This window comes from Physella acuta, unplaced genomic scaffold (genome assembly GCF_028476545.2).
Source record: "Physella acuta isolate Inbredline_101_S28 unplaced genomic scaffold, ASM2847654v3 ptg000814l, whole genome shotgun sequence".
Lineage (NCBI taxonomy): Eukaryota > Metazoa > Mollusca > Gastropoda > Physidae > Physella > Physella acuta.
The window spans coordinates 74,393-99,798 of NW_026732332.1; the positions used below are offsets into that span (position 1 = coordinate 74,393).

General features: G+C 34.7%; 2 protein-coding genes across 7 annotated transcripts in view; one reads left to right on the plus strand and one right to left on the minus strand.

Moving 5' to 3' along the window:
• LOC131951595 (uncharacterized) overlaps positions 1 to 1,510 on the plus strand; it is a 27,350-nt gene extending 25,840 nt beyond the window's left edge. The window contains exon 6 of the mRNA XM_059313917.1: positions 48 to 1,510. The gene's annotated coding sequence lies outside the window, so the exon portion shown is untranslated. The remainder of the gene's footprint in view (positions 1 to 47) is intronic.
• LOC131951594 (sarcoplasmic/endoplasmic reticulum calcium ATPase 1) overlaps positions 340 to 25,406 on the minus strand; it is a 32,441-nt gene continuing 7,374 nt past the window's right edge. The window contains exons 4-27 of one of the 6 annotated variants that reach the window (XM_059313914.1): positions 25,250 to 25,354; positions 25,007 to 25,145; positions 24,737 to 24,903; positions 23,958 to 24,024; positions 23,249 to 23,337; positions 22,727 to 22,810; positions 22,518 to 22,611; positions 19,436 to 19,566; positions 19,265 to 19,353; positions 19,070 to 19,172; positions 18,494 to 18,751; positions 18,261 to 18,378; positions 17,734 to 17,834; positions 17,337 to 17,459; positions 17,000 to 17,212; positions 16,310 to 16,404; positions 15,237 to 15,362; positions 14,918 to 15,120; positions 12,742 to 12,827; positions 12,001 to 12,134; positions 8,739 to 8,856; positions 7,123 to 7,240; positions 4,487 to 4,521; positions 340 to 1,864 (exon numbers count right to left, since the gene is read on the minus strand). In XM_059313914.1, the coding sequence (XP_059169897.1) occupies positions 4,511 to 4,521; positions 7,123 to 7,240; positions 8,739 to 8,856; positions 12,001 to 12,134; positions 12,742 to 12,827; positions 14,918 to 15,120; positions 15,237 to 15,362; positions 16,310 to 16,404; positions 17,000 to 17,212; positions 17,337 to 17,459; positions 17,734 to 17,834; positions 18,261 to 18,378; positions 18,494 to 18,751; positions 19,070 to 19,172; positions 19,265 to 19,353; positions 19,436 to 19,566; positions 22,518 to 22,611; positions 22,727 to 22,810; positions 23,249 to 23,337; positions 23,958 to 24,024; positions 24,737 to 24,903; positions 25,007 to 25,145; positions 25,250 to 25,354 (2,772 nt within the window). In that variant the 3' untranslated portion in view covers positions 340 to 1,864; positions 4,487 to 4,510. Of the gene's footprint in view, positions 2,846 to 4,486; positions 4,522 to 4,932; positions 7,241 to 8,738; positions 8,857 to 11,473; positions 11,608 to 12,000; positions 12,135 to 12,741; positions 12,828 to 14,917; positions 15,121 to 15,236; positions 15,363 to 16,309; positions 16,405 to 16,999; positions 17,213 to 17,336; positions 17,460 to 17,733; positions 17,835 to 18,260; positions 18,379 to 18,493; positions 18,752 to 19,069; positions 19,173 to 19,264; positions 19,354 to 19,435; positions 19,567 to 22,517; positions 22,612 to 22,726; positions 22,811 to 23,248; positions 23,338 to 23,957; positions 24,025 to 24,736; positions 24,904 to 25,006; positions 25,146 to 25,249; positions 25,355 to 25,406 lie in introns of those variants that run through there. The other 5 variants (XM_059313913.1, XM_059313910.1, XM_059313911.1 and 2 more) reach the window with 5 other exon arrangements.

Sequence of the window (25,406 nt, forward strand, 5' to 3'; positions counted from 1 at the left end):
TACAGAAACCAGGAAAGTATGACTTCAGTTCAATCTATTTTTACCAGAATTGGATGTCAGTCTGTGACTTGAAGGGTGAAAAAGTTTTGTCAACAAAGCGCAGCAGTAAAGCCAGCATTGAGAACTTAGTTACAGCTTGTGCAACCACATAAGATGTGCAACCACATGATTTCTACTTTTTTGTAATGCACGGAGTGACCGTTTTTATACTGAAAAAGTTGTGACACTGCATGATGAAGACAAAAACGTACATTTTACATTTATAAATGCTATGTAAACCTTTTGACAAACAGTTATAACAAAACAATACTAAAAAGGACTAAAGCAATAGCCACAAGCAACTGTACTAGATTTTAATCTTGAAACAACATGTTAAAAATCACTAGAGTATAAAACACAGCTCTATTAAAGGACTGTACACGCAGGTAATCCTGGCAGTTGTGGAGGACACACTAGGAAATAAATAGTTTCTCACAGGTCTCTTGCAATAGATTGATGACATAACTCTCTTCTTTACCATAGGTAGAAAGGAAGGGGATGGCTGACATATAACAATATGAATCATCTTGAGGGGATGGGGAGTTGACAAGATTATCATGTCCAACATTCCAGCTAATCTGGCAATCCAAAAATAGAAACACAACAGTAATAAATAGAAATAACATTTAACATGTAGGGTGTTCAGTGTCAATTCTCCATTTCTAGATGAAAGCAATTTGATTTCATCTCCATAACAACTTCACAGCTATGCATTCTAAGAATGAAATGTCATGTCAGATCTTTTCCACTACTTAAGAAACCAAATTGCTTTGTGCAATGCAATCTGAATTTGCTAATTAGTAGGTAATGTGCACATTTTCTCTTCTTTCAATCACCAAAATCAATTGCTCTGAACTAAACTAGCCAGATTTGAATATATTCATAAAATATGAGGATTTTGAAAAATGTCAATTGGAGAGGAGGCAGTACACATGAATGCTAATGGAGAAAAAATATAAATGAAATGTGATGAAAAGCCATGAAATTTTTATTTACAAGTCTCATCTCTTTAAGCAAGATCTTGGATGCTCTTCCAATTATGTCACTAGATTCTCTTTAGTACTGTCTATCTTAAATATTTGAGTTACTGGAATTGACATAAGAATCAACAGTGGGGTGCAGGAATTGAGCACAAGCTTTCAACTACTTGCATAAGAATAAAGGGAATGGGGGGGGGGGGGGGGGGGGAGAGTGATATGTTTTCTTTAGAATAATCTAGTTCAATTAGCAATATTTAATTAAGTGGTTTTTTCTAGTAAAAAAAAATGACTTGGGCCTGAATAAGTCTTCATATAAATTTTTATAAAATGATATGACAAAATCAAATGGTAATACTAGTTGTATGGCAATTATAACTTACTCAATAAGAGCAGTTCAAGGAACTCATATGGTCAAACAATATCCTTGACAGGTAGTTTTATCACTTTCTCTTGACTTAAACAATTAAATAAGATTCAAATAAATTCTTCTACATGAACGAATGTTATTGCATACAGGAAAACATGGATGTAATCATAACCATAAGCAAGTGGTCAGCACCCACCTGGGATTCTTCACTCTTATCTTATAGACCACATGTGTAAACATTTCTCACTGGCATTAAACTACAGCAATATCTGACCCAGGCAAGTATAAAAATAGAATCAACTGTTTGAATAGAACATTGAAAGATCATCTGTTGACCCTCTCTACAGACAAGATGCCACAAAGTTTCAGCTCTGACTTGTCCCAGACTTTAACTAGAGTAAGGGGATAAGCGTTGAGAAATTGGGGACAATCTTGTTTTACTTGAATCTCTTGTAGGTGTCATCTCGGGTCACAGGCACTGGAAAAACGCGGGGAAAAAACAAAAGATGGGAGAAAGTGAGAAAATTGTATGGTCATTGACATAAGAGTTGGTGAACAACATAGGGAGGCTGTACATGGCATTGTCAACAGTTCATGGAAATGTCACCCTTACAAAAACAGTCCATTCAAATGTTTCAATAGTCCTATTGAAATGAAACTGGTTAGTTTAGATATCATCTACCTTACATAACAATAGCTTTTGGGAGTTGGTGGATTGGACTGCTGATATTACAATGAGATACCTGACTGGTGGAGATGACTAAACAGGATGTATGAGAGATCAAAACAGAGGTACAAGTTCATGGTGATGTCAATAAATAGAGATATACACTTGAAATGTTGACATTAATCACCTTCAATGGTTTGGTAACAATTAGCTCCAACATTTAAAAAAATTCTTACATTTTTTGTTGTTTTTTTTCTAGTAAATGTAATTGTGGTCACTTGTATACTGTCAAATTTTTCCTAAGTCAATACAATTGAACAAGATACAAAGTCTGGTCTTTTAATTTACTATTGAAACAAAAGAAACTTTTAGATTGCATGTTCAAGTAAAAAAAACAAATGAGTTGCATAAGTCTACACGCTACAAGCCTGGTGGTAAAGATGTGGAGTGCCACAGACCGCATCAAACTGCACATCAGCGCAACGTTGTTGGCATCGCAGCAGCGATAGCGGGCAGCAGCAGCAGCAGCAGACAGCACGGATGGTAAGAGGGAAAACATCAAAAGAAGGAGACAGCTTCCACTGCTCAACTAGCAGACCACATTTGCTTTTCTAATTTGAATTGTTTAACATCTGGACAACTAGTTTTATATTGCCATCTATTTGAAATACAGAGAAGCCAGGAGTCTTCTCAAACCTGGACATCAAGTTTTTTTTTAACATTTTAAAATTTGGTTTTAAACTTGCTAGACAACTTGTTGCTCTTTCCTTGCTCAAAAGAATCCAGGATAATCTGAAAGAAGGACGTATATAAGAGATGTCACCATCCGCTGGAGGCGCAATGCAGCAAGTGGTTAGTAAAAATATGACCTCATGTAGAAGATGATTTTCTGAATGATCATTTGCTAGGGAGCAAGCAGACAAGCAAGGGTGGTCAACTACAGGCAAAGCTACCATCACCATATTCTAAGGGCATGTGGGTTCTAAAGTTTTTTTAGTGCAATTTGTTGCATTGTAAATACATAAATGTACCATTCTAAACAGTGTTGAGAAATTTTTGTGTTTAAATGGTAAATTTGAAAACTGTATTATGCAATAAAGAAAAGAGCATTTCTGTCTAACTAAATACTCCATAAATGACTATTTTTTATCATTCATCTAATAGATTTAAAGAAAGGAATAAAATGTGAAGCACTGAAGACAAAAACACTGAAATTTTTTTTTTACTGAGAGAAGAGCTGAAACTATTGTCTTTTAGACTTATATGTAAGATTTCAAACTGAGCTGTATAATAGACAACTCAAGTTTCACAGAAAGCTGACACATGCCCTAACAATTGTTGACATTTATGTCCAAATGATTGGACAGGAATGAAAATGTCCTTATTATTATACCAACACTATCAAAACTCCATTCCAAATGAGGGTTTTTGTTTTATTTGAAAGAAACAAGAAACAGCAGCAAAAGGTTTCCCAAGCACACACCACCAGCTTGAGGTCATGATCTGACATGCTCAACTCAATGTGTATCAAGTGTATCAGATGTCACCTACAACCATTATTTCATTACTCTAAGCTAAACAATGTTCCTTATTAAAAGAAATGCAGAAATGTGTTATCAATCTACGCTGGCCAGAGTGTGGTTAGCTGATATTGTGATAAGCCAGTAACCAGGTGGAGATGTGAATAGATCACTCAGGTAAATATTTGTTCAATTTCTTCACTCAATCACTTTCATGAGTCATCTAAATGTAAGGGACCATCCATTACATGTCTCAAGTCTATTTTTTGACCACCCCCTCCCCCAGCAAAACAAGAGCTAGATACAGCCAGACTTAAATGTTAGCAGCAAAGATTCAAGTTATTTTTTTTTCTCTGGCAAATGATGTATGTCTGCTTTAGAAATGGACATTCTTAGTCAATGCTTTGTTACTAATAATTATAAGGAATTTAGTTCAAAATTAGCCCTTACTACATTAGTAACGTTGATCAAGTCATTTGATATTAGTTATAAAAGACTTTAGTTATATTGGTATCCGCAAGATGTTAATTATGTAGATTTTTGCTATTTAAGGGTTACGGATGAATTCAACATTTCAATTCTCAAGGTTAAATAAATAATTGGTCATTGTCTCTTTTTCTGTGCTAAAATTGTGGATAAAAAAAAAAAAGACGTGGATACCCTCAACTCACATCATCTGACCATAGAATGGATGATCCCTTTGTGGCAGGTTCAAACAGAAATTCAACAAACATTTTGCCTGACTTGGAATGACTAAATATAAACATGTAGTACACAAGCATGAAATTCCTTACACAATGTAGCACAGATATCGCTTTAATACAGTCAGAAAGTTAATCAAAAGAAATTTGAAAGCAAATGAAGCAGTAACAGAAGCTTGAAACTATTGGAGTTGAAAGAGGTTTGAAGTTACCTTTTTGTAGCTTGAAACACCATGCTATGATTTGACTGTGACAAAAAACAGGCATCAAACAAGTTAGTAAAAAGCAAACAAGTTCTAACAAACTACCTGAGACACCCTTACAGCACAGGGACATCCACACATTCAACAATCAGAGCTCATTCAGTTTCAGTAGACCACACAGTCATGCAACTACTGGCTATTAGCAGTTCATTCTACAACCTTCTACATTAGCAGCACTATCCACATCTGCTGTTAGCACTATTCAAGTCATATAAAGATGGGAAAAAAGGAATTTTGGTAAGAAAATAACCCCCACAGCACACTTCATCTCTGACTAGCCAGGATAAGATTTCAGCTCCAGCTCTAGTTAGCATCCAGGTCAAGTGAAGAAACCAATCTATAAGCCAAGAGTTATCAAGACAGACACATGGTACAGAGTTAAAACACACAGCATCTTGTAGTCAAGTCTTTTTATTATCCAAACATGAGTCAACGATGCCATGGCATGTTTTATCTAGACCTAATTACACTTGAAAAAAAAACATTTCCACCAATTTAATGGTTTAAAATCATGCAAGAAAAAAGCATTTAGCACATTTTCCCTATGACAATTTGCCTGATTTTTATGTAATCAAATATATATTTAATAGTTAAGTCTGACTTAGAGCTAAGAATGCTAACATTAGTTATCACATTTAGGAAACAGGGCTGTTTTAAAGTAACCAAACAATTTCTTTGGAACTAAAATACTTGTATCAAAACATTAGAATAAATAATACTAGCGACTCCTCAACCATCTCAATCAAAACCTGCTTTTTTTTCACTGGCCTCATCATCAGAGCAACCATGACAAGCAGGTCAAGGTTGGCAAGAAAAAAATTTCTTTTAGCAGAACAGAAGTGCAGGAAAAATGTCAGGTTAACCTCAATTTTTTCAATAAGTATAAGTCAGTTAACAGGAAAGAAATTTTCTATGGCAAGTATTTTTCCACATGGAATTTCTGTTAAAGTAAAAACTATAGTTCTGAAATGAATTTTTGTTAGAGTAAAAACTATAGCTATAGGGTTAGTTTCAAAAGAATGTGTATACATTGAGCTCATAAGTAGTTGGTGTCACCAGTGAATGGGCTAGAGAGACAGCAAAAAGATTTTCTTGGCACTTGTTCAACTCAACTTGTTAGACTAGCTGTTAATGGGGAAACCTAGCATGCTGACATAGCCACACACTTGTGTCAATATCCTAATCAACTACCACATTTTGCCTTGGGCTTTTTAGTCCTTTATTAATACACACAATTTGTTTGACTTGCAAGAAAGGGTTTCAAGAGAAATAGAATTTAGATGGGGAAAAAACTATCAATATTGTAAATACACATACTGCATCTTATTATCAGTGTTTTAAAATTCTGCTAGTAAAAATAACTGACTGGTTTGATTAAATAAACTCTTGATACAATTATCAATCTTAAACATAAAGAGTAAGAAAATATTAATTAAAAAAAATGATATTGTTACAAACAAGTTATTCTGGTGAACAAGATCAAACAAGGCCATGTATCAGTTGCACAATTAGTGGGAGTTCATATCTTAATTAACTAAGCTAGGAGTTGCTTCTAAAAATAATCCTTTGACATAAACACATGAAAAGATCATTTAGGATCCTGCTTTCAATAAATACTGCACATTCATAATAACTCTCTCCCATTTGAGGGGAACCAAGTAATGCACTGGTTTTATGACTTGACAGCTTCTTTAAAGTACATTTCTAGTGACCAATCAATTACTTTTTTTAAAAGTTGAGTCAAAGAAAGTCTTTGATGTTATCTTATAGCCTGTGTACAAAAAATGGAATGAGAACAATGTTTTCAGACATACATACATTAATAGAGAGCTTTCATATTGCAGGAATAAATACACCAGATCAAACCATTGATACAAAATCTATTGGATATTAAGGAAAATATTGTGGCAGTAAAAAGAAAATGCAGTTGTAAAAAAATGTCTAAATACATGTGAGACACAATTCATCATGTACAAGTTTGGTCAAATCAAATCACTAGGAATGGTTGGGGATGAGATATTTGGATGGGTAAAGACCACAAAGGCTTCACACCATGCTAAATGACACAACAGGCCTCACACAACTACTTATATTACAGAGTCACACATACACACATGGTAAAAAAAACAACAGGAGACTAGAGTCTACACATTCAATGAGCACATTGATGAATGAATGATATTTTTTTAGTTAATAGCCAAAAAAATGTTTGAAGTATTAAAAACAAAAATAGAAACAAAAATAAAAACTATTCAGCCATCTATCAGCAAATGTACCCATACTCAGTAGAGACATGAACAATCCTTATACTCGCATTCATCAAGTGCCCTCATCATTTTTTAAACAATGTTTTCAATATGTCTGCATCAAGTCCTCAATTCTATTCTCAATGTCTACAAAGTGAATTCTTTAAAAAATGAGGACACTGATGTATTCATTTATTAAATCTTCTTTGCTGACAATCTTCTGAGGGAAGTGGGCAAATAGAAAATGTTTGATTAGCCCTTATAAGCTAGTATACATCCAACCAACATAACCAGCCCAGATCAAAACAAGCCAATGACATGAGTACAGTGGATTTTTACCGTCAGCAAACTTGCGGGCAACAAATTTCAGAGTTTCATCTAGTATGATGACTGGGATGGAGATCTTCATAACTGCTACCCATTCCTCAAGGTTCAGAGGAGTAATTTGGAAGATCACCTACAGGCAAACACAAAAAAACTTGACAATAGTAAGGACAAACAAGCAAAACAAAGGTTTCATTCACTGAAATGATTTGATCATTTTTCCCTTCCTACACTATTCTGTAAGTATCTGAGGCCTAGGTCACAGACCAAGTGAGATATCCTATGATAGACTAGTGAGATATCCTATGATAGACTAGTGAGATATTCTATGATAGACTAGTGAGATATCCTATGATAGACTAGTGAGATATCCTATGATAGACTAGTGAGATATCCTATGATAGATTAGTGAGATATCCTATGATAGACTAGTGAGATATCCTATGATAGACTAGTGAGATATTCTACGATAGACTAGTGAGATATCCTACGATAGACTAGTGAGATATATCCTATGATAGACTAGTGAGATATCCTATGATAGACTAGTGAGATATCCTATGATAGACTAGTGAGATATTCTACGATAGACTAGTGAGATATCCTATGATAGACTAGTGAGATATTCTATGATAGATTAGTGAGATATTCTATGATAGATTAGTGAGATATTCTATGATAGATTAGTGAGATATTCTATGATAGATTAGTGAGATATTCTACGATAGATTAGTGAGATATTCTATGATAGATTAGTGTGATATTCTACGATAGATTAGTGAGATATTCTATGATAGATTAGTGAGATATCCTATGATAGACTAGTGAGATATCCTATGATAGATTAGTGAGATATTCTATGATAGACTAGTGAGATATCCTATGATAGACTAGTGAGATATTCTATGATAGACTAGTGAGATATTATATGATAGATTAGTGAGATATTCTATGATAGATTAGTGAGATATTCTATGATAGATTAGTGAGATATTCTACGATAGATTAGTGAGATATTCTACGATAGATTAGTGAGATATTCTATGATAGATTAGTGAGATATTCTACGATAGATTAGTGAGATATTCTATGATAGATTAGTGAGATATTCTATGATAGATTAGTGAGATATTCTATGATAGACTAGTGAGATATTCTATGATAGACTAGTGAGATATTATACACTAGATTAGTGAGATATTATACAATAGACTAATGAGACATTATACAATAGACTAATGAGATATTCTATGATAGACTAGTGAGTAATATGATAGACTAGTGAGATATTCTACGATAGACTAGTGACATAGTAATAATGAGATATTCTATAATAGACTAGGGAGATATTTGGTGTTTTATGTGTGCTCCTCTGTCCTCACAATTGCTTTCGCTGACATTGAAAACATTTGATCCATGTGTAATAGCACACACATTTTAAGCTTAAAACTGGGGTAGAGAGCCAGAGAAACATTATATGCCTCTAAAGGCTTCAAATTATGTTACCATAGAAACAATTCATTTAGATATGCATTAATTCATTAGTCCATCAGTTTAGGGTTAAAAAAAAGGTTAAAAAATGATATAAAGTGAATCATAAAAGTGATGGAAGAGAAGTTTTAGGTACTTACAGACATGACATCCACATAGAGAATAAAGAAATGGAGGCACATGGAAAGACAGATGGCTCCCATCAACCACTTGTTTGTCCAGGGTGGCATCAAGATCAGAGACTGGTTTTCACTCAAGCTGTGTGGGTACAGCAGTTTATTCAAACATTTAGTCACATTGGATTTGTAAAACTCAGTAGCAGCTCAAGCAACACAACAGTAAGAAGAAAAAAAATGTCAGAAAATAAAAGTAAACTAACATGTTATTTCAGTTGCTTTTTGGAATTAATACTAACAGATGTCACAAAACAACTATACAGAAAGACTGGATCAGCTTGGAAAAACAGACCATATAAAAAAATACTCTTCTATTCTTTCGTTTGACTTGTTTCATGCATTATGCACTTTAACTTCTATGCCTAAAAAGATAATGTATTCAAAGAGGATTTCATGCAATGATAAGTAGACTAACAATCATGTATGCAAATATGCCTTATTTCAGTTTCAGCTCCATTCAATCAATTCAATGGGACAATCAAGTCCAGTGCTATTGGTTTCAAAAGTCCAAGCACCCAGTTGAAATGAGGCATGAGAATACATGTTTGTTTTACCCTTTCTTATTTCTACTGCTACAACAAACTTTTAAGACTAGCTACTGGTGTTAGCAATACTTGGCTTTTAAGTACAGTTAAAACAATACTTGAGGCAGACTATAAATTGTAGCAAAGCAAAGCAAAATATAAGAAAAAATAACATTTGGCATCATTAGAGTTAAAGTAGGTCAAGAGATGACTTTCTTGAGCAAATGAATGAAAGCAATATTCTAGATACTTTCCTACTAGCATGGGTTAAGCCAAGATACAACAACTCATTGGTTCAAATCAAAGAACATTATCTCCAAAAGGCAGGCAAACAGGCCAGTAAATGTGGCATGACCAGGTAGTGACAGACAGCTAGATCCAGGAAGTCTCTTGTCCAATGCTCCTACCTTGTAAACCATTTTTCCCACTCAGGATGAGATGCTGCCACTGAAACTAGTTTATATAGTGTTAATTATTGGAATGGTGGCAAATACCCAAACATCTCAGATTTCATGGAGTTTTTAAGCACACCAATGTAGGAGTGGTTTCAGCAATAATATTGATTGAATGAAAGGACTGGTTAGTATTTGAGTGCACAGCTGAAAGTGACATTGGACAGAAATCACACGCCATGCAGGAAGGTTGTAACACAGCAACAACACACGTCATCACAACCTATGTCATTTCTTTCTATAAAATACAACACCAGGGGGAGCTGGGTGGACGTTTATTCATGTCTTTTCTTTCTGCTCATTATTTGACCTTTTGCTTTCTGGTTATTATTTTGCCTAACAAAAGAAATTGCTACCTAGTATTACTGTTACGTATCTTTTAAAAAGAAACAAAACCATTTGGGAATTTCCAGGTTTTCTAAATGAAATATTTTGTCTGAACATTAATACTAAGAAAAAAATGTCCATGACCATACAAGAGCCTTTGCAAATTTTAACTTGCTACATGCCGCAATCAGGGTGTTTGTCAGATAATTGCCATCAACATTTTTTTCCCAATTTTTAAGTAATCTCAGAAGCTCTACTTTTTTTTAGCACATATGAAAAAGCTACTTAATGCTCGCTAGTAGTAAGTCCCCTTTAAAAGTGATCATGTAATAACGTCCAACTAAGGCTCCCCCTGTGCGGTACAGTTAAGCAAACAATCATGGATGGTCATGTCATCAACTCAAGGTAAACCAAAAAATAAAAGACATGCATGTGTCCATTTCAACTGATCCATTACAGCACATTGTTAACTAGAAAAAGGTTTTTGCCTAAATAGGTTGCCCTAATGTGCTGGTTTTTTAGCTTGTTTTATAAAATCCATAACTTTAGAGCTAGCTAAATATTTTTACTCTACCGCATCAGGGGTCAAATTATTAGACTATTTCCAAGTAAATTTAAACACAGAAATAAAACAGAAGTATCAGACAAAACAAAAAAAACAAGTCTAAAATGAATACATAGTGTCTCTAGTAGAGAAATAACCAGCTCCCCATTAAGCGTTGAAGAAAGAAAAGAACTTAAAAAATCAGGTTGTTAAGACGCATGATGCTCAACTTCGTACTCATGGAAGTGTAATAAATATGAAGGTTTAAAAGAATGATTATGTATGGCCCAATGATTGCCAGTTTATAATTAAACAGTCATTGTAAATCTGTAAAATAAAAAAATTCTTCAGCATGAGCACAAAGAAGCTTTACAAACTTCCTGATGGCAATTGTCCATTACATTGCAGTCTAAATCCTAGCCACAGTGTTTACACTGGTGTTTAGGACTTGAGCAATATTTCTTGTATAAGATACCAGAAGAATTGAGAACACCTAAACACTGTTACAATATATGAGGCCATGTTTTAGATGGCAGTGCTCGTTATATTTTGGAAATATAATAAATGATATTTACACATGGGTTAAGCATTTTAATCATTTTAATATGTATATTATAAAAGTACATTTGGTATAAAATAACTTTGTTAATGATCCATGAAGTATTATGAAAGCTTATATAAAAAAAAATTCTACAACAATTCTGGTTATTTATACAGCATTGTCTGTCTTTATCTATGCCTGACTATTAGCATTAATAATACAAAGGCATATGAGCTGATTTTGATGATAAAGGCAGAAAAGATAATGTCACTATCAGTCAGTGACTGCTCTGACTAAAACAGCCCTCTCACCTGTTGAGAGCATTGAGCATCTCGATGACCACCAGCACTGACAGAGACATAGTCATGGGTTTGGGGTGACTAAACACACCACAGTCCACACCTGCAAACATCTCATCCTGAGCCAAGCACTGTGCCTGGTGAGTCTGTGGGAGGGAGGGAAGTCTGGGTTCGATCAGTACAGACAACACATAAGAAACCCAAGGAACTGCAGAGCACTGGCTCTGAGAGCAGTTGCAGGCCAAGTAGAATCAGTTACCTCTTACCATAGGCCCAAGAGAAAAGAAGAAACCTAGTACAACCAGTAGAATCAAACAGTCTGTTACCTCTTACCATAGGCCCAAGAGAAAAGAAGAAACCCAGTACAACCAAGACCATTTGGCCCTGGACTCAAACTGCTTCCTCTAGCTGTCTGCCACTTGCCATATGTATAAGCACTTAAGCTGGCTGTTTACCAATGAGAGAAGAGACAACTAAAAAAATAAAGCCAAGCAAAAGTGAGACTAGCATCCTTGAAGAACCATGTTGATGCGAGTTACCTGTTGAGGGCATTGAGCATCTCAATGGTTACTAATACAGACAGAGCCATTGTCATAGGCTCTGGTGCCTGGAAAATACTGCAATCAACACCCTTGAACATCCGTGGTTCAGCTGGACACTGCATGTGATGGGTCTGAGGACATGCAAGTTCTAAAGAGCTCAACATTCAATTCTTTGGACTTTAAATAAATACATTACTTTTCTCTAGAATAAACCTAACCCTTTTTATATTCCCTGTAACAAAATAATAAACACTTGCATATATTTTCCTAAATATAAAACATTATAAAAAAATTGTATCAAACTAAATTCAACTTCTTTTGAAATCTCCAGCATTCGATTACTACAGTCATCCTCTGTATAAGCAGTCCACATATCAACCTGCCTCATATGTCATTTCTGCTGCTTTATTTCCTTTAAAACTGTGCTATACAGAAGCATTTTTTTCAATGTAACATACAATGGCATCCATAAAGCAAAGCTAGCTAAGATTGTGTTCAGGTCTGAGAACTAAGTCATGAATAAAGGAAGGTATTGGCGTTTGAGGAGGGGTATGGCTCACCATACTAATTGTCTTAGCAATAGTAGCCATGAGAACAAAGCCAGATATACCAGGTAGCATCTGGCGAAAAGGGCTCTGGTCAAATAGAAAGAGCTCTTAGTAATTAAGTGAACCATTTAGCCTACTCACCTAGAAAAGAAGAGGAATATGATGCATAAATAAAAAAAAAATACATTACCAGCTGATAATAATTGAGTTTAGGACCCTTGTCATACAGCATAAACCACCAAGCTGCAGCTCCAACAGTGGCACATCCCACATAAACTAGCAACAAAAATGCATCGAGTTAGTTCTTAGTGCACAAACTTAGCTTTACTAGACAGGAGGGGAGGGGGAGACACTAGAAACTTAGTTTTTACTTAATAGTGATATATATATATATATATATATATATATATATATATATATATATATATATATATATATATGTTATGGTCAAAGCCCGAAGTGCGGCCAAAGCGCGGATTGGCCGGGATGTCCTGGCCAATGTTCTATCTAGACTAAGTTGTTATCGCGTTTTCATTATTCTGGGTGCAGTTTCATTGTGAGTAACGTATGGTTCATTCGAACGTGCCAACCAAGATGTTCAAAACATGATGATGACATGGATGCAAACAAATGAATCAGCTCATTGGGCTGAGAGTCTCAAATTCATTCATTTTATGAAAAATCATTCTTTTCACCAAGGAATCCAACAATCGCCATACGAAGCCTTGTTAGGATATGCAAAGCAAAAGTGGGACTTAGCACTTCAAATCTACCAAGAGAGGCTCTCGATAAAATTCAAATTTTTTATTGTATTATAGTCTCAATCTATCAATATCATCATTTGTTACAACAAGTTGAACTTTTATGGCATTTAGAATTACATAGCAGCTTGTTATTTTTACACTTGCAGCGATTCGTTGTGCACTTTGTTGTGCAATTGCAGCGAGCGTAGCCTTGGCCCCCCCAGTCAATGATTGTGAAGATGCGATGGTTCGTAGTGATTTTTCCTCAGTGCCAACTGACGACAATAAGAGCAGTTTTTCGTGAAGAATTGAAAACTCACTTCTAGCATACAGTTGTTTTAGAACACCATGTTCCGTTCCTAATTTGTAGAAACCGCCCTCGACGCTCATGACAACCGCAATCACGCTTCGGGGATTACCGTGACACCTGTTAACATATGGAAAATTGTCACCCACTTCACCATCTTTAAATTTTGTATTTGATGTTTTAAGCATCTTAGCACCTTGAGTTTGCAAGCCAGTATGTGCTGCTGATCTGTGTTCCATGATGTCTTGTTTGTTGTGACACAATCTGCAGGTAATGTTCCCTCCGTACCCTTCGTCTGCTTCATTGGGTATTCCACAAATGCATGGACATAGTTGCCACAGGATCCACAAGAATGGGCTGCACTACAATGTATTTCACAAACTATACAGAATCTGTTGGCCTCATTATTGTCACGCAACTGGCCTGGACATTCAGCCACAGCAGCAGATGTGTTAGCTGAGGATGTCGTTGCGCTTATGGCAACCCCCATTTCTTGCTCAATGTTCTCAAGATTTTCCTCAGTAACTATTTTATCAAGAGCCCATATATGGAAACTAACATGGATTTACATTTTTCTCTTTAGACAGCCATCTGCTATGTCTGTCTCATGGTCTGACGGCCCTTTTGATCCATGTCGCCTTGCATATAGAATGCTATACAAACAAGAGCTAAACAATACGTTACTCTCAATGAAAACGCACCCAGAATAATGAAAATGCAATCACAACTTAGTCTAGATAGAACATTGGCCAGTACGTCCCGGCCAGTGCGCGCATTGGCCGGCCAATGTACGAAATACAATCTTAGTGCTAAGTTCTTCGGGCTTTGGCCAAGAGAGCCGGCCAATGCTTGGATTGGCCGGCCAATCCGCGCTTTGGCCGCACTTCGGGCTTTGACCGTAACATATATATATATATATATATATATATATTCTGTTTTTTTTAAATTCCAGGACATCCTGGAATTTCAGGAGGCCGCGGGAACCCTGCAAAGGTTTCCTGACCGTTTTTTATTTTACTAATTATATAGAGGATTGGCAGACAATTTTTTCCTGAAATGGAGAAAATTCAAGACTTTCCATGAACCCTGGTCTCAACACTTTGGTTTCATGAATTAGGTCTTCAAGTAAATTAGTCTTTTTATTTTAAAGTTTTGGAAAAATGGATAGGCTGAAAAAATTGATGTTTTAGGGGAAAAATTTGGTCAGCGGAAAAATATTTTTTTTTTGGGGGCAGAAAATTGATCTCAAATGGAAAAAGCGGGTTTCATCTCGCTGGAAGTATATTTGCCCTTAAGCCAAATAAGAGTTTACTCACTGCCAATAGCCATGTATCTGAAGAATAGCCAGCCAGTAATTAGACCCTCCTTTGGTGACCTGGGTGGTTTCTTCATGATGTCCAGATCAGGGGGATTAAATCCAAGTGCTGTGGCAGGCATACCATCTGTTACCAAGTTAACCCATAAAAGTTGAACAGGAATAAGGGCTTCAGGAATACCCAAAGCAGCAGTCAGGAATATGCTGGTGATAATTAAAGTTGAATATCATAATAAAATAAAAAGTTATTACAATTTCTTAGCAGTTATACTATTCTTATTATGAGTGCATTCATGAACTGATTTTAAGTGATAACTTACCAGACAACCTCACCAATATTGGAAGAAATGAGGTATCTGATAAACTGTTTCATGTTATTGTAGATGGCTCGCCCCTCCTCTACAGCAGATACGATAGTGGCAAAGTTGTCATCAGCCAACACCATCTGTACACTTTGGTCAAGGAAAATTATCATTATACTCATTGATCAAGCTTGGGGTAGGGGGGCTGTGTGTTAAGAACTTTATCCGCTTGTGAATCAAAACTATTTTACGTCTCCTACAGTCACAGAAAAGACAGCACTTTGTAAAAAATATTTTTTAAAAACCCTACTTACGTTAAAAAAAGTAAAAAGCAATATAAACAAAACTGGTCCAAGTTTATTAAGCATGAGGTTAAATAGCTTAATAATTTACTAATAATTATTAAAAATAACATTAATCCCAGAAAAACATAAACAAAATGGGGTGGAAACACTGCTTCTAATTTTATTTCTACGATTTTTTATTATTTTAAATGCTAAATAAAAATTCAACATAGGCATTGGAGCTACTTTCTTTTTTAATATTTACATTATAAATAAAGTCCGATTTAATGGCAGAAGCATTTTAATTAGATCTTTCAGCTATATCTAGTAACCAGAAGTGGAACTTATTTTATTTTTGGTTTTTCAAAGCATATAACTTGAGTATTGTTTCAGATGGATTCACATATTTTTAAAGTTTAAGTAATTAAAAATTGATTAAAAATAATGTCTATATTCCTAGTTGCCATTCCCAGTTGTGTTATAAAAGTATATATGAGAAAGTTTAAGGGAGATCACATATTCAATTGATAAGATCTATAATTAAAGATTATGCTTGTATAACTGTATGATTGAGGCTAGAGTTAGATTGTGCTTGTATAACTGTATGATTGAGGCTAGAGTTAGATTGTGCTTGTATAACTGTATGATTGAGGCTAGAGTTAGATTGTGCTTGTATAACTGTATGGTTAGGGTTGGAGTTAGGACAGTAACTCACCAGCATGCTAAAAATATGGCTTCTAAAAATAGTGCTTGACCTTTTGTTAGTGATTTAGCACATATAAAATAATTTGCAAAGAAAAAAGGATATCAGCTGCACTTTTAGCTACGGCAGTTCCTGAACCCATGGCAATACCAATTTCTGCCTTTTTCAGGGCTGGAGCATCATTCACACCATCACCTGTCTGTAAAATGAAACACCTTTATTATTTGAAACAAACATCAATATTGAGTAAAACAACATCCTTATTTCAATTTTTTAGCTCTTTAATCTCATATCTTAAGTCTCCAACTACTGCCTTTAATGCTTAGTCCTGATAGCCAAATGCCATATTTTTAAACATTGTACTTCTGTTTCTACCATTTAAAGATTATTTTATACAGTATTTTTTGCCATGGATATTGAAGATTGATTAAATTTTCTGAATTTTTTAATGTTTGGTCATACGTTCTCAGATTTTTTACATAGCTGCAGCACTTTGGAGTATGTTTATGCATGCCCGTAGACTAAGTTATGATGGGAACATGTATAGTTTACAAGAAAATAAATGATAGTGCTGATAATTTTATTTAATGAATAATAACTTGATGTGCAGGAAGAGCAAGTATATTTAAAGATGGAATTCACTGATATAATAAAGCTGTCACAACAATCATTGGTTTATTGATTTATGTTAAACTAAACACTATTTAAGATGTAATTTATTCACTTTCCTGATGACTGGGGGAGAAATGCTCTAATACTTATAAAAAGTTTGTTTAAAGTCATAAAGTTTTTACCATGGCCGAAATTTCTCCTTCTCCTTGCAAGAATTCTACAATTTTACTTTTGTGAGCTGGTTCCACACGAGCAAACAAGCGAGCTCTCATAACAGCTGCTCTTTGATCTTCAACACTTAAGTCATCAAACTCTCGACCAGTATAGGACATGCCTTCAGTTGACTCATTCTCGCCGAAAACACCAATTCTACGACAAATAGCTTCTGCAGTAGCCTGAATAAAAAGACATGTATTAAACTCAGCGAGAAATTCAGAAAAGTAGTTTTTGGCTTAATTTTATTCCATCATTAAATTTAGTTTAGTTTTAAAACTTAATGTGATAAACAACAAAATTGACCTTGTTGTCACCAGTGATGACAATCACTCTAATACCAGCATCACGGCAGGCTTTGATTGAGTACTTCACTTCCTCGCGAGGAGGGTCCAACATGCCAACTACACCTACAAACGTCATGTTTGTCTGAAATAAAGTGTCTTTGATAAGTGGTCATGCCATCCATTTAAGACATTTACACATTTCAGTACCTTACTCCCTCTAACAGCGACAGTCGCAGAGTTTGGTTATTTAAAACCACATCCTTTTAGGATTAACCACCTAGTAGTCTTTGTCCCCAACTCGTCTTTTAATCTGATCAACAACTAAATTTACAAAGATTCACTGTTGTCTGTCAACAGCCAGTTCCACATTGAGTTAATGTTTTTAAAGATACACAGTACATGACAGAACAGGAAACCTCATATTGGATGAATTTTCTTGCATCTTCCAAATCCATGTCTTCTCTTCTTGGTGGGTTATCAATAGTTGCAAGAGCTAGACAACGAAGGGTGTCCCGACCTTAAATAGATTTAAACCGCATTAGATTGTTATTCTGCAGTATACATAAGTAAAAAAAAATTATTAGTGTTACAAAAAATTGCACAACCAGGTGTTAATTACTACCCAATTAGTTATTTTTAAAAGAGCTAAAAACATCTTTGAATGATATTTTAGTAAAGCATCTTATTTCAACATAGAAAATATATACACAGCTTGTTTGAGTAGTTATTTTAAGATGTTTGAAAACTGGATTAGTTTAATCCATAAGTGAATAGAACTATACATTACTGTTATGTAAGTATTAAGGATCAAGATAAAATACAACCCCCTCCCTCCACAAAAATTAAAGAGGTCTCATGTTATTACAGCTATTGCCTGCTTGCCGTTTGTGTTAATCTTTCGGAGTATTACATATATATGCCACTGTACTACATGTTTGTTTACCTGTTCCATATAGCTTAGTAAGTTTCATAATCTCATTTTTAATAGCAGGGGACATAGGGACTTTGTTTGCCCCAACACGAACATGTGTGCATCTATCTAGAAGTCCTTCTGGGGCACCCTGTAAAGATTCATTTTAAATGTTAAGTACAGCAGCTGATTTTTTAAAATGCTAAAATGATCTTTGAAAATAGTTTGGGCCTGATAATATGCTTGAAATAAAAAATGCCATGTACCTTTGCAAACATGCGAGCACCACCTGGAGTCTTAGCTGGTTTGTTGGGCACACAGTAAACTGACATGGATTTGCGATCACGAGAAAACTCTAAAGTGAACTCTTTCTTCCACATATCCTGAATGACATGATTGCAAACTGTTCCCTTTTCCCGTTTTGTCAAGCCTGATTTGTCTGTGTTATAGAAGTTCAGTTTTTCCACAAGCACTGTCAGTGATGTCTCAGTGGCTTCACCAACTTTCTCATAGATATCTTTGGTCTAAAAGACACAACAAAAAGAAATGTACAGAAATAAAAGACACACAAAAAACAGGGGTGTTAAAATATTGTGACTAGGTATGGGGGTTCACCTTTGATAGCATGTATGTGGGAGGAGAGGCTTTTTTTGAAACATTTTAAGGAAACATTTTAAAAATGGTATACAAGTTTCAATTCAAAGACAAATATCAGCGCTAATTTAATGAGACGGCATGAAAATGCACAAAAAAAACCAACAGATAACTGAAAGTGACACATCTGCATTTATTACAAATATATAATTAACTTTCCTATTTTAATTTGATGAATGAAAACTTACATCATTATAATCTACACTGGAGTCATTACACATAGAACAAATGGTAACAATCTCCTCAAGTCCAGGGAAGTCACTGGATTTAACAACTTTGTTGTTGATCAACCTATAAAAGAGTACATTGTTTTGGAACATACTTCCTATTGATATTCATAAGCTTCTTTTTTTAAGATACATTACACATAAAAATCTACATACAATTCTCCTTCTGGGGCATAGGTTGAACCAGTGATGTCAAACTGCTGTGTCTTAATGGTGTTAGCTTCCACTTGGCTGAAAATAAACATCTGAAAGAAGACATTCCTGAGTTAATCCACTATTTAACTGGGTTGACAACTTTTAGCCAAGATAAAAACTATGGAAACCTACCTTGCATACTGACATTTGGTTTGTAGTCAGTGTTCCAGTCTTATCAGAGCAAATGACAGAAGTGCAACCAAGGGTTTCAACAGAGGGAAGGGATCTGACAATAGCATTCTTTTTAGCCATCCTGCGGGTACCTGGAATCATAAGTTTTACCATGATACAGTTGTGTCTTACATTCTTTACTAAATACATTTATCCTACACCAGCCAGTGTTCAACAGGACCAACTTTAATCCATTAAGAAAAAATAAAATCACTATAATCAGCTGATCAAAAATTATATCCCCTAAAATCACCTCTTAATCACCTAATGTTTTTAGCAATTCAAAAACTAAAAATGTCTGTCATGGACATATTTTATCAATGAGACAATGTTAGGGTTAGTAAAACAACAATCAACTTTAAGCATAGCAGTCTCTTAAAGAACAAGCAGTAAAAAAAAAGCTAAAATGTACATAAACAGCTGTCTCATTCATGAAAACAAAATACATAAACCTATTCCCAGTGGAGGAGTGGCTAAGACCATCATACACCAGTTGAATTGCATTATTTTAATAATTATTATCAGGTCAATTCTGTAAAATTATTGATTAAATGTATGTTGACAATTTATACAGATTTTTTTTTAAGCAAATATTTATTAATCTCATTAAAATTACAAAGACAATGAAAAAATGGGAATTTTTTTCCAGACAAGAACTTGATGTTTTATAGTAGTTGAAGTAGTGTCACTCTGTTATTGTACTAATTAATAGTTAAATATAGCTAAATATTTTAAATTAAAGAAGTTTACATTACTCTAAAGTAACAAAGAAGACCTAATTATAATTTAATGTTTACCTCAAAAACAACTTTAAAAAAAAAATTAAATTGTATGATATAACAAAAGTGGAACTGAAATTTTATTTTAACATTCAGCTGTAATGGTCGCTTGGACTCGTTTTAAATTATACCTTATATTCTCAAAGATAGGCATGGTAAATAATGTAAGCTTTTAACAGTAAAGAGCCTAGATCTAGATCAATTGTAACTTGAAGCTTCAGTTCATGAGAAGGAAAATGAAATCAACCAGATTAGCTCAAATTAGAAAGGATCTGATGTGTATTTAAAAAATTGTTTTGGAATTAGTTGTAAAATCATTTGAGCCATTAATACCATTGTGATAGCCAAGAAAAATCAATATTCAACATTTATGCTTTTAGAATAGCAGTAGATGGTAATTCAAAATAGTCAGGGTGGTATATTATTTTTCCACAAACAAGTCATAGTTGGGGTCATGTTGAGGTCATTATGAGGTCACATGAGCTACCATTGCCACTTGAAGAGGCGGGTTAGTCTAGTCTTCATAGTCACCTTTATGCAAGGACTTGTGTATTAATTTGATGGTTGCCAAATATAATGGAGGCAGAGAGAAACTGTTGATTTGGGTAGCTTTAAAAACAGAGTGTTTAAATACCGGGAGATAAATTAGGCTATTACTAGGCTAACAGGCATGCCAGATTAACTGTATTTTTACTTTCTCGCACATTAAGCATAGAGGAAGTATTGTAATCGCGCAAAAGATAGAAATTGCGATTTTCACAAATCTCGACGTTTTACATCTCTGTGAGTCAGAAAAAAAAAAAAAAACAAGTTTTACAATTTTGTCCGTATGTCTGTGTGTGTGTATGTCTGTGAACAAAATAGCTTGAATACCGTTACAGTCAGGTTTATGAAATTTCATATACAAGCATTATATATCAAATTTGTAGTTTTGTATCAACTTTTCAGTTATTTCCGGTAACCGAAAGTGGAACTTGTTCTACTTTTGGTTTTTCAAAAGCCTAAAACTGGAGTACTGCTTCACATAGATAAACGAAATTTCACATATAAGTAAAAGATCTAATTATCTGCCTTCTGTCAAATTTTGAGTAATTTTCATTGACCGGAAATAATAATTTATGCTATTTCCGATTTCTCAAAAAAAAAAAAAAAAAAAAAAAACGCATATGAATTTATAAAATACTAGTATTCCACACTATTATACACATATTGTTTGCCATTCACTTGGTGCACAATTCTTTTTTCTACAAGATTCTATTTTATTTTTAAAAAGTTTAGCATGTAAAAGCTGATTAAAAATCATGTCTATATCCCAAGTTGCCATCCCCATAGTGTTATTTAAGAATATTCGAGAAAGTTTTGTTTCAAGAAAGGCAACATTTTAGATTACTTTTTTCTGATTTTTTTTTTTTTTGTATCTTCTTCTTCGTTCTTAATTTTAGTGTTTGAAGGGATCCCTTCCAACGAAATTATATGTGTCAACTGGTTATGCGCCACTGAGGCGATTTCGGCCTACTTTTCTTTTTGGATTTGCTTCCATAGCCTTGTCCAACCAAGAACAAACTACAAGGCAGCAGTTGTTTGATTTTGGAGTTGTCTCTTCTAGAAGAGTTGCTGTCCCCGGCTATCAAGCCTCATCTGCCAGAGGGTTCGAACTCTAGACTTTTTGTTTAGCAACCATGAGCTTTACAGACTTGACCATGCCGACCCCTAGAAAAATAATTAACTTATCTTCCCTATGGTCTTTTTGGTCTGAATGGGAACACCACATTTTCATTTTTTTTGTATGGAAATATTAAACTTAAATGGTGGAACATCTAAAATATGCAAAAATTCGGTAAAGTCACATTCCTGAATGAATCTTGGCCTAGTTTTATAATCTTCATCTAGTACCGTCAGATGTGTCAAATTTAGCGTAATAGTCCAATTAACAAAAATGTGTGTCATTGATCATATGTTTGAGTGACAAGGGAGAAATGAACAATAGCATTTAAAAAATCTTGACCTAAATCTGGTATCTGTAGGCCAAGTGTAATATTATATTTAAATAGGAATGTGTGGAATACACTTTATTAAAAATTGACAAAAATTGGAAGAAAAATCTGGAGAAAATTAAATTAGCAGAGGAAAATGGAGCTCATACGGAAAATTCTAATATCCATAAAAAATCTGGAACATCACTTTGACTTGAGATAATTGTGAGCTTGATGCAAAGAATAGAACCTGGAAAATCTCATTTGTTCTAAAAACATTAACAAACCTACCCAAAGCCAAACAAGTTGTGATAACAGCAGGAAGACCCTCAGGAATAGCAGCCACTGCCAAAGCTACAGCAATCTTGAAATAATATATAGCTCCCTGAGGATGATAAAATTGATCACAGCTGATAGTCACAAGTTTAGCTTTAACTACCTTTTAACTGCTCAAATATGTATTAAACTAAGTTGTATTGGCTAGTCATCACAAGACAAACCTTCATCCAGGATCCACCATGAGCAGGGTCATTGAAATGCCCAATGTTGATGGCCCACACAGCAACACAAATGATGGTGATGACCTAAAGCAGGAAAAGGGAGTTTATTAAATATGCAGCAAATAATAACAGCATATAAATGGTAAGCATAGTCAACATTAGGATTGGTTCAAGCTATAAATAGCAATATCAAATATCGAAAGCAGGACATTACCACCTACTGACTAAAATTGATTCTTCATTTAATTTTAACAATCAAGCTAAACCTAAACATAAGGTAATGTTAGGGTTTAGCTAGATCCTCGCAAGATTATAAAACAAAAAATAGAATCAGTAATACAACTGAAATTCTAAGTGATGCATTTCCAACTGTAAAATCGTACTGTTTTTATGAATGATTCCCAGTGGGAAGACTTCTCACAACCTTACCTGGAAGTACCAGATCTAATTTAGGTTTGATTAACACACCGACTCCACTTATCTTTATATAATAGATATCAATGCTAATGATATCAGACTAACCTTTGAGAGCTGATTACTGAACTCATCAAGTTTCTGCTGGAGGGGGGTTTTCTCTGTCTCGGTTTCCATCATTTCGTTTCGAATTTTTCCTGAAATAATTTGTTTTCAATATGACTCATAGTTTTTGTTTGTTTTATAAAGTAAAATCTAGAATGTGTATGAGTAAGAACCATGTCACTTATACCATTTAAAAAATACTAAAATTAAACTAATGCAACAAAAATTCACACTTCTTTCAATTATAGGGGTATTATAAAAGAAAAAACAATTTTAAAAATTGCACCCAGTCAAGCAGATGTCACTAGATACAATTTAGTTATATTTAAAAACGCAGAAATGTCCAAAGAATCCAGCCTCTATATCAGCCAATTTCCTACTTAATCAGGAAACTTAAGTGGACAATTAAACAGTAATCTCAAAGCACAATACATATTGAACAGCACACATTTAAAATAAGACAAGGTATAATATTACACTGAGGCTAAAATAATGTAGGCTGAAATATTTTTTACCCCTAACTTAAAATTTAATAAAGCTGAAATGTACTTCAAGATAATAATGAAATATTTTAACACCAAGGCTAAAAGGATCTAAAGTATAATTGAAAACCCAATGCACAAAGCCTGTTGAATTTTAATCATTCTGATAAGGACCTGTATTTAATATTTATACAAAGGATATCACTGAACAATTGTCTTAATTAACTCACCTATTTCTGTGGCTAGACCTGTTCCAATAACAATTCCTCTGCATTTTCCTGTGGCAATGTTAGTACCCTGAGAAAAAATGTGTACTCAATATAATGAAACAATAAAACCAAGGGATGTCATGAAGGTAATGCACACAACAGCAAGCCTGAAATTGTAGAGATAACTTCCTCATTCAAGTTGGTAAGAAGCCCCTAGTCCACCCAGCTTGATTGGTACCTGGACTTGTAATCGGGAAAAAGAGGAAAACTGGAAATAATACTGACCACACTATCCCTTTATATGGTTAGGATTAGGGTAACTCTACATATGCCATTTGGACCACCAATTCCAAACGAGTAGCTTACTTTTAAACAAAACAAATGAGCAGACCTGCTGCTTAGCTTACGCCGCTATTTAGTTGTTTTATTTTCTACTTTTCAGTAATTCATAATTTGCGAATTCGGCACGACCAATGCTGCCACTGAAAATATTTGCTTTAAAACACTATCAGTAGCTAGTTAAGGATGATAATTCCCCCCCCCCCCAAAAGCAGCCTCCTCTTAGTTACCTACCCTAAGTTTAAAATTGTTTCAAACTAAATTATCTGCCCCTAATAGCCGCCACTACGATTGTAAACATTTAGCGTGAACCACAGCTCACCAGACCGGTGGGGGTGGTATTGATATGCTTAGAGAGGGGGCTGCTAGGCGCGCTTAAATCTTGGTGGTGGTGTCCCGCAAGGTCCCCATGAAGAGAATTATAAAACAAATTGTGTATGACAAAAGATAAAGTTACTCACAGAAAAGAGGATGTTCTTTTTGTCTTGATTGACAGCCCTGGTGTCAGGGATGGGTTCAGTGTGCTTCAAAACACTCACACTTTCACCAGTAAGAATGGCCTGATCAACTCTCAATGTTGTGGAATGGATTTTGAGAAGGCGAATATCTGCAGGGACTTTATCACCAACTATTACAACAACAAACAAAAAAAAAAGAGGAAAATTGTCAAATCTGAAGTTACTAAGCACACACTGAATATATATTTTAAAATGGGACAAACTGGCAATTACCTGAGACTTCAACAATGTCTCCAGGCACAAGCTTGCTAGCCCGGATTTTCTGCACACCCTTAGAGCTGCTACGGATTACTTTAGCTATTTCAGGCTCATACTCTTTCAATGCTTCAATGGCACTTTCAGCATTACGTTCCTAAAAGCAACAAAAAGAAAACAATAAGCATCTAGCTAATGGGTGAGTTGCATCATTTAATTATTAATGATTGTTATATTTAGAAAAAAGTTGCATAGCTTTACCTGCCAGACTCCCACAACTGCATTTAATATCAAAATAGTTAGAATGACAAAGGGTTCAACAAAGGCTGTTACTTGTTCCTCTGTTTCTTCAAACCAAGCTAAAACCTGAAGGAAAGATAACATTCTATAGTGTACACCTAATAGCTGAGTTTAGCTT